This window comes from Cynocephalus volans, chromosome 18, assembly GCF_027409185.1.
Source record: "Cynocephalus volans isolate mCynVol1 chromosome 18, mCynVol1.pri, whole genome shotgun sequence".
Classification (NCBI taxonomy): Eukaryota; Metazoa; Chordata; class Mammalia; order Dermoptera; family Cynocephalidae; genus Cynocephalus; species Cynocephalus volans.
In genome coordinates, this window is record NC_084477.1 from 9382354 (window position 1) to 9400767 (window position 18414).

Sequence of the window (18414 nt, forward strand, 5' to 3'; positions counted from 1 at the left end):
CTATATGTTTGGCTACTCTAGGTACCTCATATAACTGGAATCATACAATATCTGCCCTTTTATGACCAGCTTACTTCACTTAGTATAATGTCTTCAAGTTTCATCCACGTTGTACTGTCAGAATTTCCTTCCTTTTTTAGATGGAATAATATCATTGCATGCACATACCACGTTTTCTTTTTCTATTCAGCCACTGATGGACATTTGAGTTGCTTCTCTACCTTTTGGCTATTGTGAAATCATACTGCTGCTGCTAAGAACATGGGTGTACGAATACCTGCTCGAGTCCCCACTTTCAATAATTTTGGGTATATACCCGGAAGTGAAACTGCTGGATCACATGATATTCCCATGTTCAATTTTTGGAGGAAACACTGTACTGTTTCCCATAGCAGCTCCATCATTTTGCGAGTACACTCTCACCAGCAGTGTGCAAGGGTTCTGATATCTTCACATCCTCTAACACTGGTTATTATCTATCTTTTTGGTTATAACTATCCCAGTGGGTGTGAACTGGTAACTCATTGTGGTTTTAATTTGTTCTCATATTTTTCTAATAATAATGATCTCGAGCATCCTTTCATGTGCTTATTGGCTTATTATATCTTCTCTGGAGAAATATCTTTCCAGATCCTTTGCCCATTTTTGAATTGCATTATTTGTCTTTTTATTATCAAGTCATAAATTCTTTTTTTTTTTTTTTGGTGGCTGTTACGGGGATCCGAACCCTTCACCTTGGTGTTACAACACCATGCTCTAACCAACCGAACTAACCAGCTGACCCTGTAAAGTTTTAATATGACAGGTTTTCAAAAAGTTCATGGAAAGATTTGTATTATCTTTTAATTCTATTTTTCTACTAACTTTTTAAATTACCCTCATATTTTGGACACAAGGGCCTTATCAGATATATGATTTACAAATATTTTCTCTCATCTGAGGGTTGTCATTTCGCTTTCTTGATAGTGTCCCATAAAGCACGCAAGTTTTTAATTTTGGTGATGTTCAATTTATATCCTTTGGTTGATTGTGTGCTTTTGTGTCATATCTAAGAATTGTTGCCTAATCTAGGGTCACAAAGATTTACACCTATGTTTTCTTCTAAGAATTTTATAATTTAACTCTTACATTTAGGTCTTTGATACATTTTTAGTTTAATGTTTGTACACAGTGTGTGAAAATAAGATTTTCATAAAAACTTTAAGTGTTACAGTTTTTATTACACAGTAGTATAACATACTAAACTCCAGTAAACTTGGGTGTTTTATCCATCATATCTAGCATATGTAGAGAATTTTATCTTTTATTATCTCAACTTTCTCCACATGTATGCTCACATCGTGACCTACAAGGGCACTTCAAAAAATTCATGGAAAAAGAGTTAAAAGATAATGCAAATCTTTCTGTGAACTTTTTGAGGACCCCTCGTAGGTAGGACAGTGTAGTTATGTTCACTCTCCACATGAGAAAACCGAGGCAGAGAGGTTCAATGGCTTGTGATCAGGTACTCATAAGTGGTGGAACAAGGTCTGGAACCCACATCTTCTGCTCTCACTCCTGGTGCCTGTTGCCAGTGCTCAGAACATGTCCAGGGAGAGGATTCTGAAGAGTATTAGCAGGATAGCTATTGGGCACATATAAAAAAAAACTTATGTTGTAAAGGATTCTAGGAAAAAGGAAGGAACCCAACACTCACTGGAGACCTTGACAGGCACTTAATTTACATTGAAGCTTTTAATCCTCATAATAACCCTTCAAGGAAGTTAGCAGGAAACTAAAATCTACTAGGGCCAGCCTGTGGCTCACTTGGGAGAGTGTGGTGCTGATAACCTCAAGGCCACAGGTTTGGATCCTATATAGGGATGGCCGGTTGCTCACTTGGGAGAGCGTGGTGCTGACAACACCAAGTAAAGGTTAAGATCTCCTTACCAGTCATCTTTTAAAAACAAACAAACAAACAAACTAAAATCTACTGAGAGTAAGTAATTTGTCCAAGGCCACACATAAAGGAGGTAGGGGAACTGAAATTTGAACCCAGATCCTGGGGCCATCATTAGTCCTGGCATATTGGGATGCTGGGACAGGAAGTCCTGAGTATGGGGTCCTACCAGACACATACACATTTTATGTTGAGTCATTGCAACTGTTTACACAGAAATAATAATTGATAAATGGGCCACAGGACTGGAAATGATCAAACCCAACATGCCTAAAATGTGGCCATGTTTATTTTTCTCATGGTGTATTTTTATCTAGATTTTTCATGACTTAATGACCGTATCCAAATTTTAGTTTTTTTTTTTTAAAAAAACAAACAACAACACTTACACAATCATGTCATTTTAAATGGAATACACATTTGTAGGAAATTTAACACCCCTGTGACACGTGTTGCTATGGTTTGGATGGTGTCCCCTCCAAAATTCAGTTGAAACTTAATCCCCAATGCAACAGTATTAAGAGGTATGGCCTTTGGGAGCTGATTAAGTCATGAATGGGATTAGCAGTCTTATAAAGGGCTCAAGGTTGAAGGGAGGGCTCTCCTGTCCTTCCATCCTATCTGCCAGGTGAGGGTACAGCATGAATCCCCTCCAGAGGATGCAGCAACAAGGTGCCACCTTGGAAACAGAGAGAAGCCCCCACCCGACATCAGTGCTGGCACCTTGATCTTGGACTTCCCAGCCTCCAGAACCATGAGAAATTAATTTTCATTGCTTATAAAGTACCTAGTATCAGGTATTTTGTTATAGCTGCACAAACAGACTAAGACATACGTGTTCCCCTCACATCACAGAGGGAGAAATTAAATCTATGAGAGTGGGCCAGATTCCTGATTCTTCCACCCGATAACTGTTGTCCTTGGACAAATTTCCAGGTTGTTGGGCGAATCAAGTAAGCCAACGAACATAAAACATCTCATAAACATCCAATAAAGAAACCTCACTGAAAATCATAAAGTGCCTTGGCTGTTTTCCCACAGCTAATACGTGGTAGATCTGGGATTGGGATACAGCCTCAGGCTTCAGACTACGAGAAAAATGATTTAGGGCTTTTGTTTAAAACACAGATCATCAGGGGAAGGACCTAAGAATATTGATGTAAACGGCAACCCTGCTGTTCTGTGTGAAAACTGCTTCAGAATAAATCCTGGTTTGTCTTGGTCTAAGGATACCTTGACCATCATGACCTTCACAAAACGTTTGCTTCTCCCACTCCGTGTTTATTTCTGTTCTTTCTTCTGTTCCTCAAGGGGCTGACCTTTTCTTGCTCTCATCTCCAAATCGATGGTGAAGCGCAAGTTGCTGGAGCCCCCCAGGTGCTGACAACAGGGTCGAGTGTTCTCATCTTACAGGGCAGGTCAGAGTGTGTTTCAAAGGCACAAGGTGGGTTAACTTAGCTCTGAAGGAAGGATGGTTTTGTAAATTTGAACTTTCACCACCTCCCTGTTCTCCCTCCCACCTCAGCATGGCAGCACCCAACCCAGACACAAGGTTAGCATCACCGATCACGCTCCTCTTGCTCACACCCAGTGTCCCAGTGAGTCCTCTCTTTTTCCACACCTCTAGAGAAGTAGAATGCATCCTGTTCCTCTGTCCGTTCTGATACTACCTACGCCGCAGCGATGGTAGTAGGAGCAGGAGCTAACTACCGTGTGCTAAGAGCTATTATAAGGTCTTTACATCAATCAACTCACTGAATCCTCAAAACAGCCCTGTTATTACCTGCATTTCACAGATGAGAAACTGAGGCACAGAGAATTAAAAAACAAACTTGCCTGAGATTAAAAACCAGCAGCCAGAATCCCCATGCAGGCCTTGGGGCTCCAGAGCCCATCCTCTGCATGCACTAGAGCAGGCCTCTCTCTCCTGTCCTTTGCCTGCCCCAACAAGCTTCCTCCTGACTCGTTTCCAGGCTCTCCTGTTGTCTTCCTCCAATCCATTTCCTTGTTCTAAAACACAAACGGAAACACGCCACCCCATTGTTTAAAACCTGACTTCGGGCCAGCCCGTGGCTCACTCGGTAGAGTGCGGTGCTGATAACACCAAGGCCACGGGTTCGGATCCTATATAGGGATGACCGGTTTGCTCACTGGCTGAGCGTGGTGCTGACAACACCAAGCCAAGGGTTGAGATCCCCTTACCGGTCATCTTTTTTTTTAAAAAAAAAAAAAAAAAAAAAACCTGACTTCTCCACTACTCCAGCCTTCTTCACAAGTCCAGCTCCACAGCTCAGGCTGGCCTCATGTCTACCACCTTTTAACTTTTCAGTTTCTAGAATTTGCCTGTGCTATCTTTTCACTGCTTTACTGTCCCATTCCCCCAACCCCTATAAATTCCTGGAGAAAAGGGCTGAAGGTCAACAGCATCTGTTACATGAACTGCTGAAAACCAGCAGGGCTTTATTACTGGGAAGCATACAGGCAGGGACAGGCTGAATTCTCCTCTAGTGGTCTCTAGCCTTTGGCTCAGGGCACTCTGTCAACCTGTGGTGTCACTCTCGGCTTGGGTTTGCATCCTCACTGCCCCTCCTGTTACTCGTGCTGTCATTCTGTCCCAGCTCAACTCCACGGTCTAGTGTGGATCGCACGAGCGCGCCGAGCAGGACGGTTCTCTAGCTGCCGCCCCCACGGCTAACTTCACGGCCTCTCGAGGTCCCTCCTCCTCCACGCACGCAGCTCAGGTGCCACCGTCCGGGAGGAGCGGTGTCCCCGGCTCGCGAGGGACCGCGGGGACCCCGAGTCCGGGACCGACCACGCGGCGGGGCTGCCGCGGCCTGAGCTCCCGGGAGGAGACGGCTGGACGCGGAGACGCGGCTCTGGGACACCCGGGAACATCTCACTTCGCGCGGGGGGCCTCCCTCCCGCCTTCCCGCCCGGGCCCCGCGCGGAACAAACCGGCTGCAGTCCCCGCAGCGGCAGCGCGAGCCGCCGGACGCGCGGCGGGAGCGAGCCCCGGAGGGGGCGGGCGGCGCTGGGCGCGGGGCCCGGGCGGGAGACTCGGAGCCGGGGCCGGGCTCTCGGTGCGGCCTCCGCTTGCCCCTCCCGGCGGCCCAGCCCGGCCCGGCCCGGGCGGGCGGCGGCGGCGGGCGGCGGGCGCGGGCGCGGCGGGCAGCGAGCTCGGCATTCGAACCTCCCTCGCAAAGACGCTCCCCGGCCCACAATGCACCGCGGCGGGCAGCCTTTGAAAAAGCGGCGCGGCTCGTTCAAGATGGCGGAGCTCGACCAGTTGCCTGACGAGAGTGAGTAGCACCTCGGAGCACCCCTTTCACCCCTTCCGGCCGCCCGTCCTGCGGCTGCCCCGGCCCGGATGGGCGGCCGTACCCTCCGCCGGCCAGGTTGGGGTGACTGCCAGCCCCGCCGTTGACCCCCCGGGTCCTCCCACTCCGGTGTTGCCGCCGCGTCGCCGCCTTTGTTATGGTGTCTGTGTGTTGGTCTCTGGGTTGGTGTGAGCGCCAGGGCCGGAAACCGAAAGCCCGGGAGTCCGGCCGTTGCCGAGCGGAGGCGGGAGCTGCTGTCCCGGCCGAGGTGGGGGGGGGGAGCGCGGTCACCGGACGCGGGGACTGTCCCCAACGCCTGCAGCGCTCGCCCGGCGCCGAGGGACGCCCGCCCGGGGTTATGTAACTCGCCCGTCCGGGGGCCGGGAGGGCTCGGGCAGGGCAGTGGGTGTCACAGCCCTTTCTTCTTGTCTCGGCCTCTGATCTTGACCTGTCACAGCTCCTGCCTCGACAGGCACTTGGGCGCTTCCCTGTCCCCCCCCCCATCCCCCCAAGTGTCCACCCCTGGAAGCGTTTCCGTGTCAGGGGGTTGACCCCTTCCCCCCGGGACCACAGGTGGCTGTGGACCTGGTGCTCCGAACTGGATACACAGTATCCAGGTACCCCCATCGCACAGACTTTGTTCTGAGGGTGTGTATGTCCTAAGAGGCATGGGCTGCCTTGGCCCAGGGATGTGACCGGCGCAGCATACCCGGGCCCTTCCCTGCCTGCCACCCACCCTGGCCATTGCGTCGCTTGACCTCCTTGATTACTCACCCTGACACCTAAGACATGTGTGCTCACTTGTGTTGAGTAAGTCAAAGCACCGGTTGTGCAGTTTGAGGACAATGGAACTTAATTTTGTAACTTACGGTATTGCCTGGATCATGTAAAAAGGCAAATTTTATCTCAGTTACCAAAAGGTCCTGAATCCACACTCAGTATATTCAGTTTCTGTGTGGGTATCATTTGGGGGAGTTTTAGTATTAACGAAAACAAAAGGCTCAGTCCCTGTTAAATCTGTGCACAAGGCAAATAGACTTGAAAAAGGAGAGCTCCGGATACCGCCAATTCTCCTTTCTTTGTGAGGTTGTATATTCTCAAAATGTTGTAAAGTTAAAATTAAAGTTCAAGGGGCTGGCCCGTGGCTCACTCGGGAGAGTGCGGTGCTGATAACACCAAGGCCACGGGTTCGGATCCCATATAGGGATGGCCGGTTGCTCACTGGGTGAGTGTGGTGCTGACAACACCAAGTCAAGGGTTAAGATCCCCTTACCGGTCATCTTTAAAAAAAAAAAAAAAAAAAATTAAAGTTCAAGTTGCCAAGATGGTGAAAAGTTGTATTAAATAAGTATCTCTGTGTTAAATTTGATCTAGACCAGCGCTAACTCCCAAAAGAACTTTCTCAGTGACGGAAGTGTTCTTTTTTGCGATATCTCATAGGATAGTGACTAGTCAAGTGTGGCTGGGGAATACTTCAAATGTGGTTAGAGTAGCTGAGGAACTGAATTTTAAATTTTATCTCATTTAAATTTAAATAGTCTCCTGTAGCTAGTGGCTCTTGTATTGGACAGGGCACAGCTGTAGACCATGCATGAGATTTATTGCTTCTTGAATGGAGAATATAGTTGATTGTGATTTAGGATGCTCCCAAGTAGAAGTTGGCCTACTAAACACAATATGCTTGTCATCTGAAAGTTTTTCTCATCCTTTCTGTCTTTGTCGTAAAGATGTCTTATCACCTCTTAGAAGTCACAGTCGATAGAGCTCTCATTTTGGTTACTGTAGTCATTCTGTTGAAATAAGAGGTGTTTTAAGTGACTTTCTTCCAACTGTCATTAGTAATATTTGCTTCATTATCATCAAACATTTATTGAGGACTTACTGTGGTTCTTTGTAGGGCCCTGGGATTTGTACTAGGATTCAAATTCCAGCCACACACTCAAACTATATAACCTAATCATATATATTTCTTTGTGACATCTCTGGTACACTGGTGTGTGTGTCGGGGGAGTGCTGCATATATGTTTGTGTGGTGTATGTCCTGTTCAGCTAGACTACAGCTTTTTTTGAAAGCAGGGATTGCCTTATCTGGTTTGTCACAAGGTGACACAAATCAAATATACATAAATACTTGATTTATATGGAATTGAATGTAGACTAAGAGGCGTTATTAATGAAACTGGAGCGGTTTTGAAAAGGAAAAGTGATTTCAGTTTGATGCTAGAAATAGCCATTTTTTTTTGCAAAGTTTACTGAAGGGGGGCTAGTTAATATATTAGCCAATAGCCAGTGTAAGATTATCAGTAATAAAAGCTACCATTTATTGAATACTTACTATGAACCAAATGCTGTGCAAAGCCTATTACATTTATTTGCTCATTTCAATTGATGTAAATACTCAATTTTATATATGAGGAAACCGAAGCTATCTTCAGCCCAGATCTTTCTTCTGAGCTCTCGTTCTTGATATCTCTTGCATATTTCACATCTCCTTTTAGATGCTTGAGAGGCCACTCAACTTCACAAGTTCAAAATCTACATCATAATCCCACCCGGGGACATTAGACACCTGCAGTGGTTCCTGTCTTCATGAATGATTCCAGTCTTCATTCAGCTGGCAGGGCAGAAACCTGGAGGTTGTCTTTGGCAATTTCCTCCCTTCCACTTCCCATGTTTGAGCCTTTATTAAGCCCTATAACTTTTACCTTCTAAATGTCTCTCAGTTCTACCTAATTCTTACCATCACCATAGTCCAAGCTGTTACACTAATCACTTCAGCCTCCCATTAATCCGCCCCCCTCCTCTACACCACATGTAGAGTATATGTGTCATCCTCCTGTTTAAAACCCTTTAGTAGCTAGAAGACCCGTTGTGGTCTGGCTGCTGGCCACCTCTCCAGCTTCATTTCGTACCCCTCTTCCTCTTATTCTATCCCTTTGAGTTAAATTGGACTTTTTTTATTCCCTACACTCACCAGTCTCCCTTTTCTGCAGGGCCTTTGCACATGCTGTTCTCTCTGGTATGCTCTTCCCTCCCTTTACTGCCAGCTAACTTCTGCTTATCCTTTAGATCCCATTTTAAGCTTCTTCAGAGAGCTATTTTCTGTCCTCCCTAACTACATTATATCTTCTTTAAATCTTTTCATGCCACTATGTAACTTCTTAGTAGCAGCTGTCACAGTTGCAGCTTTACATTTGTTTATGTGATTGATTGGTTAGTAGCCCCACCAGAGCAGGTACTGATTATGTTTTTGTTTGCATTCCCAGTTCCGTGCATAACACCTGGCTTACCTCTCTGACCCTTTTTCATATCAATCTTCCCTTGTTGCTATTCCTCAAGCACAGTGGCTTTTCTTTTTTTTTCTCCTGTTCGTTGAATATTCCAAACTAATTTGTCTGGGCTTTTTATTTTTTTATTTTATTATTATTATTTTTTTTTTTTTTGTCGTTTTTTCGTGACCGGCACTCAGCCAGTGAGTGCACCGGTCATTCCTATACAGGATCCGAACCGGCGGCGGGAGCGTCGCTGCGCTCCCAGCGCAGCACCCTACCAAGTGCGCCACGGGCCCGGCCCTGTCTGGGCTTTTTAACCTACTGTTTCTTCTGCTCGGACTCTTTGCTTTGATCTTCTGCTCTCTTATGGCTAGTTACTTTTCAGATGTTACCTCCTCAGAGAAGTCTTCCCTAACTACCCTATGTAAAGTAATTCTTCCCACACCAATATGACACTTTATAGCAATTGTTATTATTTGTACCAATAATTATTATTTTATCTGCTTGTTTATTGTATGTCTCTTTCCAGTAGAATGTAAGCTCCCTGAGAGCAGAGGCTTTGTCTATCTTGTTCTTTGGGGTAACCCTAGCCCCTAAAATAGTGCTTATGGCAGGCATTCAGTAAATATTTGTTGAACGAATGAGTGAACATACATCGTTAGAGCAGGTTTCTAACTTAATCAGATTCACCTGCCTGTAAAATCCATGTTTTTAACCTAAAAAATTTATTTTATTTATTTATTTTTTTTTTCCGTGACCGGCGCTCAGCCAGGGAGTGCACCGGTCATCCGTATATAGGATCCGAACCCGCGGCGGCGGAGCGTCGCCGCGCTGCTAGCGCAGCGCGCTACCGAGTGCGCCACGGGCTCAGCCCCCTAAAAAATTTATTTTAATTAATTAAAGTAATACTAACAGTAAGCACTATATTAAAATTAGCCATGTACTATGTGCGCTATTCTAAGCATTTTTACATCTATCAACTCATTTAATCTCCTTTTTCCAAATGAAGAAACAGCAGCACAGAGAAGTTAAGTAACTTGCTTAAGGTAACAGTGAGAAAGTGGCAGAGGCAAGATTCAAACACAGCTAGTCCCAATCTAGAACCTGTTCTCTTAACCACTGTGCTATACTGCCTCTCAAGAAAGGAAGAAAAGTTAAAGGTGGCAGACAGAATCCCCAAGATATGGTTCCTGCCTTCATGGAGCAGGAATAGATCCTTGTGGCTCATATCCTCTTCCTTCTGCTCAAATATTACCTTTCAGAGAAGCTGATTGTGAGCACTTTATAAAAAAAAATAGTCTTTCCTCCCTCCACCCCAACTTGTATCCCTGTTATCCTGCTTGACTTTTTTCCATAGTGCTTACGATCACCTGACATGTGTGTTGGTTTGTCTCCCCTCAACAGAATGTAAATTCCATGACAGCAGGGACTTTAGCTATCTTGCTTGCTCTTGTATCCATTGTCTAGAGCAGGGACTGGCATGCAGTCAGCACTCCACACATTCACTGAATAAGTGGATGGTTACTACTCTTTCTCAAATGAACTATATTTCCCTTGGTATCTGCACGGATAGGTATACTGTCCACTACTGCTGCTTCCCAGTTGTGTTGTAGTGTTTGAGACTTTTTTAGCAAGATTTTATGACAGTCTTCCTCCCCCACCTCTCCCAAATGACTTTACTGCCTTTGGTCATTAAACTTCTGTTTGCCAAACAGAAACTGTTATGGTGTCCTATTAACTGTACTCCACATCTAGGCAAGAGAGTGGAGTGAGAGCAGGAATGGCTTTGATGCTGATGGGTGTCTGTTGTGCAGGCCTCCCATACTGACTAGCGGAGGAAGAAAGTCAGCTGAGGTTTAAAGATCTGAGATGTGTATTGTTTAAGGATGAGATGAAATGTTTCATAGCCGTAACTGCCATACTTTATCTGTTGCTTCTCATTTCAAGTCTGTTATCCATTTATATGAGTTGTAAATCATTGCTGCTTTTGGAAGACACCAAGATGAGTCTATCTTCTCTAATTTTTGTACCTAGTTCATGTTCTTTTTTACTCCATCCCCTGAGATCATCTTTTATTATTTTTCAAATGCCTTGGACTTCTTTGCAATGCACATCCAATTCTGAGATTTTAAATTTGGTGCTCTCCCTCCCTCAAAAAACTTCTTTCCCTGTTGATTGTCCTGCTTCCCCCACCCATAGATCCTGTTCCTTCTTCACGCCAGAGCCTGTAGCCCCGTGCTTCTTAAAGTGGGTTACCTGAAACAGAATCCCTTGAAGAGCTTTATTAATAATACAGATGCTGCATGTATGAGGACCTTCCTGGTAATTCTAATACACACTAAAGTTTGTTTTATCCGGTGAACCCCTCCAACTTTATGCTAGTGCCTCTTGGCTGTTCTGAATTCCCTTTTCCAGCTTGGATCTTTAAGTGTTGCACATACCTGCATTGGAGACAGTCCCTGGATCTTTGCATTTTCTGTTTTCTCCTCTCCATTACCACTTCTGATCTTTGTCTCTATAAATGTCAGTTCCCTTTCTCTTTTCCTCCAGCTCTAGAGTAGTTCTGGATGAGGATCCCAGATTACTTCTGTCCCTACTCTTCCTTTTTTCTCTTTCTACATTTTCCTCTCTCAGAATGGTCTCTAGTTCTAACAACTTCAGCAAAACTCCCAGTGCTCTCTCCAGCTCTTCCTTACTCTGAGTTCTGGTCTATAGCTTGAATTGTCTACTAATTATTTCTAATTGTACATCCTACCAATACTTTAAACTCAGCATTGTTAAAACTAAATGGATCACTTTTACCCCTAAACCAAGTTCTTTTTCTGTCACTTTGATTGTGAAATAATTATTGATTTGTTTTGTTTTCAATTGCAGGCTCTTCAGCAAAGGCCCTTGTCAGTTTAAAAGGTAAGAATTACAGCATTCTTAGCTAGAAACTTAATTCATTACAATAATTTGAATATAAGGTTTCTCTTTCTCTTCTAAATTATGACTCATTATAGCTTTTAGGTTTTGGTTTTCACTGATAACTTTAAATTGATATGCTTTTATTGGAAAACTGGTCCTCAGTTGTTAGAAATTATTAATAATTTTTCCCCAAAATTATTGATTAAAGAACTTCCTAACTAAAGATTCCAGAAAGATCTTATTTAGATTTAAAGCATTTGTTAAACAACTTTGCTGATCTTTATGTTTGCATAATAGTTTATTTTTAAGAATCTTGCCTTCTAAGTAATGCAACTTCCCTGAAATAAAAGAACGATAGTAGCTTTTCTGAGAAAAATTAAACATATTTCTTGGTTTTCTTTTGATAGGTACGTTAGACTAGCCATCTTAATAGAGTTTATTTTAAATTTTACCTCTTGATTAAGATTCTACAGGGGAAATAAATTTGGAACCAAGCTAAAGAGTCTAAAAGGTTCATTAGTACCTTCAGTCTTTAAAGCTACTGTGTTGTGCTTTGGATTGGTGATTTACCTAATTAAATCCTTCTGGCTTGAGGAGACCACTTATCTTCCAGAATGCCCCAATTTCCTTGCCTAGCAAGATCACCTCAATCCCACTTCTTTTGTTTTGTGCTTCCTAAAATATACATCTAAAAAAGTATTCCACTATTCTTTTTCTCCCAATATTAAACCCATTTCTCTTTTTTAAAAAATTATACAAATAATATAAATTTCTTATAGGAAAAACTAGAAAATGCTGATGAGAAGCTATAAGAAAATAAAAATATCCATCTTGTGTATTTATCCCAGTTTTCGATGTCTCTCTCTCTATATATAAACATACTCTTTTCACCACTCTTTATTTTCATACTGTTTACTTTAATTACATGATTGTATTTTTCCTGGTTGTGTACAACTCTGAGGACATTTCTTTGAATTAAGAAAAACAGAAACACCACACTAATTTCATTTTCATATGTCGAGCATTTCACTTAATGAAGCAAAAAACATTTAGAAATATGTTCTAAATTCAAAGTTAGAAGGGGCTTTTTCCATTTTCCATTGCCCTGCTTTCAATCGGAATTGTACCAAAAATTATGAGACAGTTCTTGGCAAATTGGAGTGGAGGAATTATTATGGCCAAAAAGAAAGGGGGAAAAAAAATAGAAACCACATATTTTGGTATGGAAATTTAATACTTTCAAGATGCATTGTTTTATCAAATTATTTAGCGCGGGGCTGGCTGGTTAGCTCAGTTGGTTAGAGTATGGTGCTGGTAACAGCAAGGTCCCGGTTTCAATCCCTATACCGGCCAGCCAGCAAAAAAAAATATTATGTAGGGAGTTTGACAGAAATTTTTCATTTGCTTTTCTTTTTACATGACCGGTAAGGGGATGTTAACCCTTGACTTGTTGCCAGCACTACGCTCTCCCAAGCGAGCCAACCAGTCATCCCTATATAGGGATCTGAACCCGCATCTTTGGTGTTATCAGCACCACACTCTCCCAAGTGAGCCACAGGCCGGCCCTAGAAATTTTTCATTTGTAATAAACTAAAATTACTGTGGTCAATGTATATTTTTTCATATTGGTAAATATTTCACACCTTTTTAATAATAGCAATATTTCATATTATGAAATCCTTTGAACTAAAATTTTATTGTTATTGATTATTCATTACAGAGGGAAGCTTATCTAATACATGGAATGAAAAGTACAGTTCTTTACAGAAAACGCCTGTTTGGAAAGGCAGGAACACAGGCCCTGCTGTAGAAATGGTAAGGAATGAGTTTTCTTACACTTTAGAATAATTATAGCTAAATTGTCAGTATTATGGTCATGTGTCAGTTCTTACAGCACAATAAAAAATTTATAAGGTTTTTCTTCAGCCTCAAGCATTTGGGTCTTTAAGTGTCATTGAGCAGTATTTGATCTTTTTTTTTTTTTTTTTTTTTGCTTAAAAGATGACCGGTAAGGGGATCTTAACCTTGACTTGGTGTTGTCAGCACCACGCTCACCCAGTGAGCAACCAGCCATCCCTATATGGGATCCGAACCCATGGCCTTGGTGTTATCAGCACCACACTCTCCCGAGTGAGCCAGGGGCCGGCCTGAGCAGTATTTGATCTTATTTAGATAAATTATCTGTAGCCAGTGATAATCTGGTCATCATTAAGCATTTTTTAAGTACAGTGATATGCCACATAATAACGTTTTGGTCAACAACAGACCTTATATGCAATGGTGGCTATACCACATAGCCTAGGTGAAGGAGGCTACACCATCCAGGTTTGTACGCTATGCTTGCACAACGATCGAATCACTTAATGACACATTTCTCAAAACATATCCCCGTCATTAAGAGAAGCAACGCATGACTGTAATCATAGTTTCTTTAAATAGGAAAAACAAAACCAAAAAACCTGCAACAACCCAAAATCATACTTGTACTAGATATGCAAAAAATTTTACATGGCTCTCTGGTCCCTGCAAGAAGATACATAAATAAGTGGTAAGGTATTAAAATCTCGTGTAGGTCAAGGGAAGTGCATTTAGAGATGGGAATAGAGGACTGGCCCGTGGCTCACTCGGGAGAGTGCGGTGCTGATAACACCAGGGCCACAGGTTTGGATCCTATATAGGGATGGCCGGTTTGCTCACTGGCTGAGCATGGTACTGACAACACCAAGTCAAGCATTAAGATCCCCTTACTAGTCATCTTAAAAAAAAAAAAAAGATAGGATATCTGTTTTGAGATGCACATGTAATTGGCATGACTAACAATTTTAGGACCTCTGCTTCTCCCCTGCCCAGCCAGGTAGCCAGGAGGTTTTAGGGGTCAATCGTGAAACAAGCCTGGAGCTGGGATAGACAGCAGTGGTCATAGTGGCCTGGGCAGCTGGCCACAGTGAATGTGGGCACTTTCCCCACTATGTCAGTTCCATCATCATCATTCCCTTCCTACTCCTTGCCCTTGGTCAAAGAAGGGGACAGGGTAGAAGGGACTTCCTGTTAGGGCTGTGGAATGTTAAGATTCTGAGAGAGTTTAATTTCAAGGGTCCATACTTCCAGTCTTGACCCAACTGGATGCTGCACATATGTTATCCCTCTGTACCTGTCTCCCTCCCAAATAGAAATGAAGGTCTGTCCAGAGTGACGGGAGAAGGCTTTGAAAAAGGGTGTGGGTCTTATTGGGTTATTATTTTTGTTGTTTCTGTCTATTAATGAAATCTCTGAACCTAGGGTGGACTACAAAAGTTTTCATGTTATAGACTGTTAAGTATGATATGATATACTTTTGGTACTTAAAATTTTTTTAATTCTACAGATAATCAAGTATCTATTATATGTATCTTGTATTTTTATTTATAAATAGAAATTGGTTAACAATTTTTGACAGCAGATCTAGGCTTATTCTTTTAGACTGATTTAGTATCTTTGTTCCAGCCCAGCCCTATGCAACAGACATATCATTTAATACACCCAACTGGTATGAATCCAAACCCCAACATAATTTGAACTGGAATTTCTAGAACTTATTTTCCTATCTTCACCATGCAAGGTTGCTAGTGTACTGGGTAGACTTAGGTTCTAGTTTTAGTTTAATCATCAGGTGTTTCATTTGTAAATAAATTGAACAAATATATATCTTACTGCTTTGTAAATGTAAGATTATTTATATTTGGTTTTATGTGCTTTGTATTACCCATGCAACCTCCTTTCATACTGCTGATAATCCAGAGTTAGCTGTATTTTCCAAGTACAGAATTGTCTTTTGGAACAAACATGGGAAGTGTTCAGCTTTTTCATTAAATAAAAAAATTTCTTTCATAGCCTTTCAGAAATTCAAAACGAAGTCGACTCTTTTCTGATGAGGATGACAGACAAATAAATACAAGGTCACCTAAAAGGAACCAGAGGGTTGCAATGGTTCCACAGGTATGTGTATGCTAAGATATTGTCTTATGTGAAAGGAAGTAAGCAATCACTCAACATAATAAAGTTTATATTTATTTATTCTGTTATATTTTGAGTAACAAGTTCTTTAAATCAGTACTACCAGGCTGGCTGGCTAGCCAGTGGTTAGAGCATGGTGCTGAAAACACCAAGGTCCAGTGTTCGATCCCTGCACCGGCCAGCCACCAAAAAAAAAAAAAAAAAAATCAGTAGTGCCACTCAGCTCCTCTTGTAGTTACCTAGAAAATGCCACTACTTTGTTGATTGGCTTTAAACCAGAGTAGAAAGCCAGACATCAGCCCTACAAATGCACACATTTAAGAATGGAGATAGTGGACATTAAGCTTATGGATTTGGCAATGTAGAATCAGATTGGAGTTTTGCATGGAAGTAAGAAGGGAAAAATGTTTTACTTTTTCGCTGAGGGAAGTACAAGGGGTCTCTAAAAAGTTTGTGGAAAGATTTGCATTGTCTTTTGTGATATTTATATACTGGTTTTTGTCCATGGTTCCTGGCTCATGTTACTCTCTGCCCTCCTTTTACCTGCTCCTTTTTTTTCCTTGAGGCACAAAATTCTCTGATCTACCTTAGCTGATTGTAGGTCATAAGACCACCATTTCAAGAGGGGCCCTGCCCCATGCCCGGGAGGAAGGAATGCTGCGCAGAGAGGTCAAGAAGAATCTGAACAAACAGGCCTTGTGGGTTTCCCCACCCAGTCAGTTAGTGTTAGATCAGACCCTTTTTGTTCAATCACATTTCTACATGATTGTCCATGCTTCAGTCATGCCTACGTAATGCAGCTTCTGTTAAAAACCCAAGAACTAAGGGTTTGGGAATTTCCAGATAGCTGTACGTGTCGAGGTTCCTGGAGGATGGCACGCCCAGGGAGGGCACGGAAGCTCCACACTCCTTCTCCCATACCTCACCCTATGCAGCTCTTCATCCATATCCTTTGTAAAATCACTTATAATAAACCAGTAAATGTAAGTACATGTTTCCGTGAGTTCTGTGAGCTGCTCAAACAGAGTAATCGATCTGAAGGAGGGGGTCATGGGGACCCTGATTTATAGCCGGTCGGTCAGAAGGTCCAGAGGCCTGGGCTTGTGACTTGCATCTGAAGTGGGGGGCAGTCTTGGTGACTGAGTCCTCAACCTGTGGGATCTGATGCTATTTCCAGGTAGATAGCATTAGAGTAAAATTAGAGGACACCCAGCTGGCATCTGCTGTGTAATTGACTGCTTGTTTGCTGGTGAGGACAAATCCCCATACATTTGGTCACAGAAGTCAGTGGTCTGTGTTGATTGTTGCTGAGTAAGAGCATAGGAAACACACTTCTGTGTGTGCTTTCCCCCTTACTCAAACATCTTTTAATTCCATTTTTTCATGATTTTTCAGAGTACCCTTGTATGTTAAAGACTTTCTTTATTCAAAAGAGGAAAACATATGTCATGAAATTATATCTCCTTTTTTTTATTTCTGGCATCTTTTTCTTTTTTTAATCATAGTGGACATGTAAGAATAAAAGGAATGAAAGTTAGATAAGGAAATAGTAACTTGAAGAATAATGTAGTTTTTCTCCTTTCAAATTTAAAATGTCTGAAATAGTCATTCCCTACTACCTTTCATTATTTTCTTATAAAATAAGATTTTCCAATATAATGGATCATAGTAGAGGTGATTTTCTCAACCAAGGATTTGGCATCAAATAAATTAAAAGCATGATCAGCAATATGCCCTATCAAAAAGCCTCTTACATACCTACACGATAATTATAAATAGTAAAATTTAGGGCCAGCCCGTAGCTCACTTGGGAGAGTGTGGTGCTGATAACACGAAGGCCACGGGTTCGGATCCCTGTATAGGGATGGCTGGTTAGCTCACTTGGGAGAGCCTGGTGCTGACAACACCAAGTCAAGGGTTAAGATCCCCTTACTGGTCATCTTTTAAAAAATAAAAAATTTTTTTAAAACTAGTAAAATTTGTTTATGTTCTATTGCTATTATTACTATCAAATTATCCATAAAAGTAATAATTTATATTCCCACTAACAGAAATGTATCTGGACCTTTTTTTCTTTTTTATTTACTTATTTATTTTTTGGCGGCTGGCTGGTATGGGATGTGAACTCTTGACCTTGGTGTTTTCAGCACCACACTCTAACCAGCTGAGCTACCTGGCCAGCCCTATTGAACTTTTTTTAAACATCAAAGACAAGTGTACATAAACATCTAAAATGCAATTTAAAAATTTGATCCCATTGAAACCAAAACACAGTGTGCATTTCTTGGCTCTGTAGGTGTTGGACACAAGGTCAAATGAACACAAGAAAGAGTTAAATAAAAATTTTGTTACCTTGACTTTGGAAGATCCATGTTACTAGGATGATCTGGATGACTCACAAACATACAGAAAACTCTGGCCTTTGTGACTAAGACACTGTCTGTCCCCACTCTATCCACTGCCTTCATTACAAAGTCCTTTCTACCTCAAGTAATACAGAACAGATATAACATAGGACAGACATGATATGTTACTTCCAATATGTGAAAAGTTTTTATATTCTCTGAGTTTTCTCTTTACTGGTCTTAATATCCGTAGTTCTTTTCAGTCTTCATTTACATGACATGGCTTATTCCCTTACCCTTCTAGTCACATCCTCTAAATCTGTTGTATCTTGTCTGTATGTTTATTTAAACACCATCCAGAGCAAAAATATTATGAAAACCAACTTTTATTGAGTACTTAGTATGTGGTAGGTCCTGTTCTGATCACTTCATATGTGTTACTTTGATTTAATCTTCAACAACCCCCATGAGATAGGTTACTGTTATATTACCTGCATTCCCCATTTTGCAGATGAGAAAAAAGAGACAGAGAAGTTAAATATTTTGCTCAAGATCACAAAGCTAGGAAGTGAAAACTGATACTAAAACGGCAGGCAGCCTGTCTCCAGAGTCCTTTTTTTTTTTTTTTTTTAATGAACAGC

General features: G+C 42.1%; 1 protein-coding gene across 3 annotated transcripts in view; it reads left to right on the forward strand.

The window, feature by feature from the left end:
• Positions 1 to 5159: 5159 nt before the first annotated feature.
• The window catches only part of LIN9 (lin-9 DREAM MuvB core complex component), a 77919-nt gene continuing 64664 nt past the window's right edge, over positions 5160 to 18414 (forward strand). For all 3 annotated transcript variants that reach the window (XM_063082788.1, XM_063082789.1, XM_063082790.1), the window contains exons 1-4: positions 5160 to 5238; positions 11403 to 11435; positions 13156 to 13250; positions 15306 to 15410. In XM_063082788.1, the coding sequence (XP_062938858.1) occupies positions 5160 to 5238; positions 11403 to 11435; positions 13156 to 13250; positions 15306 to 15410 (312 nt within the window). The remainder of the gene's footprint in view (positions 5239 to 11402; positions 11436 to 13155; positions 13251 to 15305; positions 15411 to 18414) is intronic.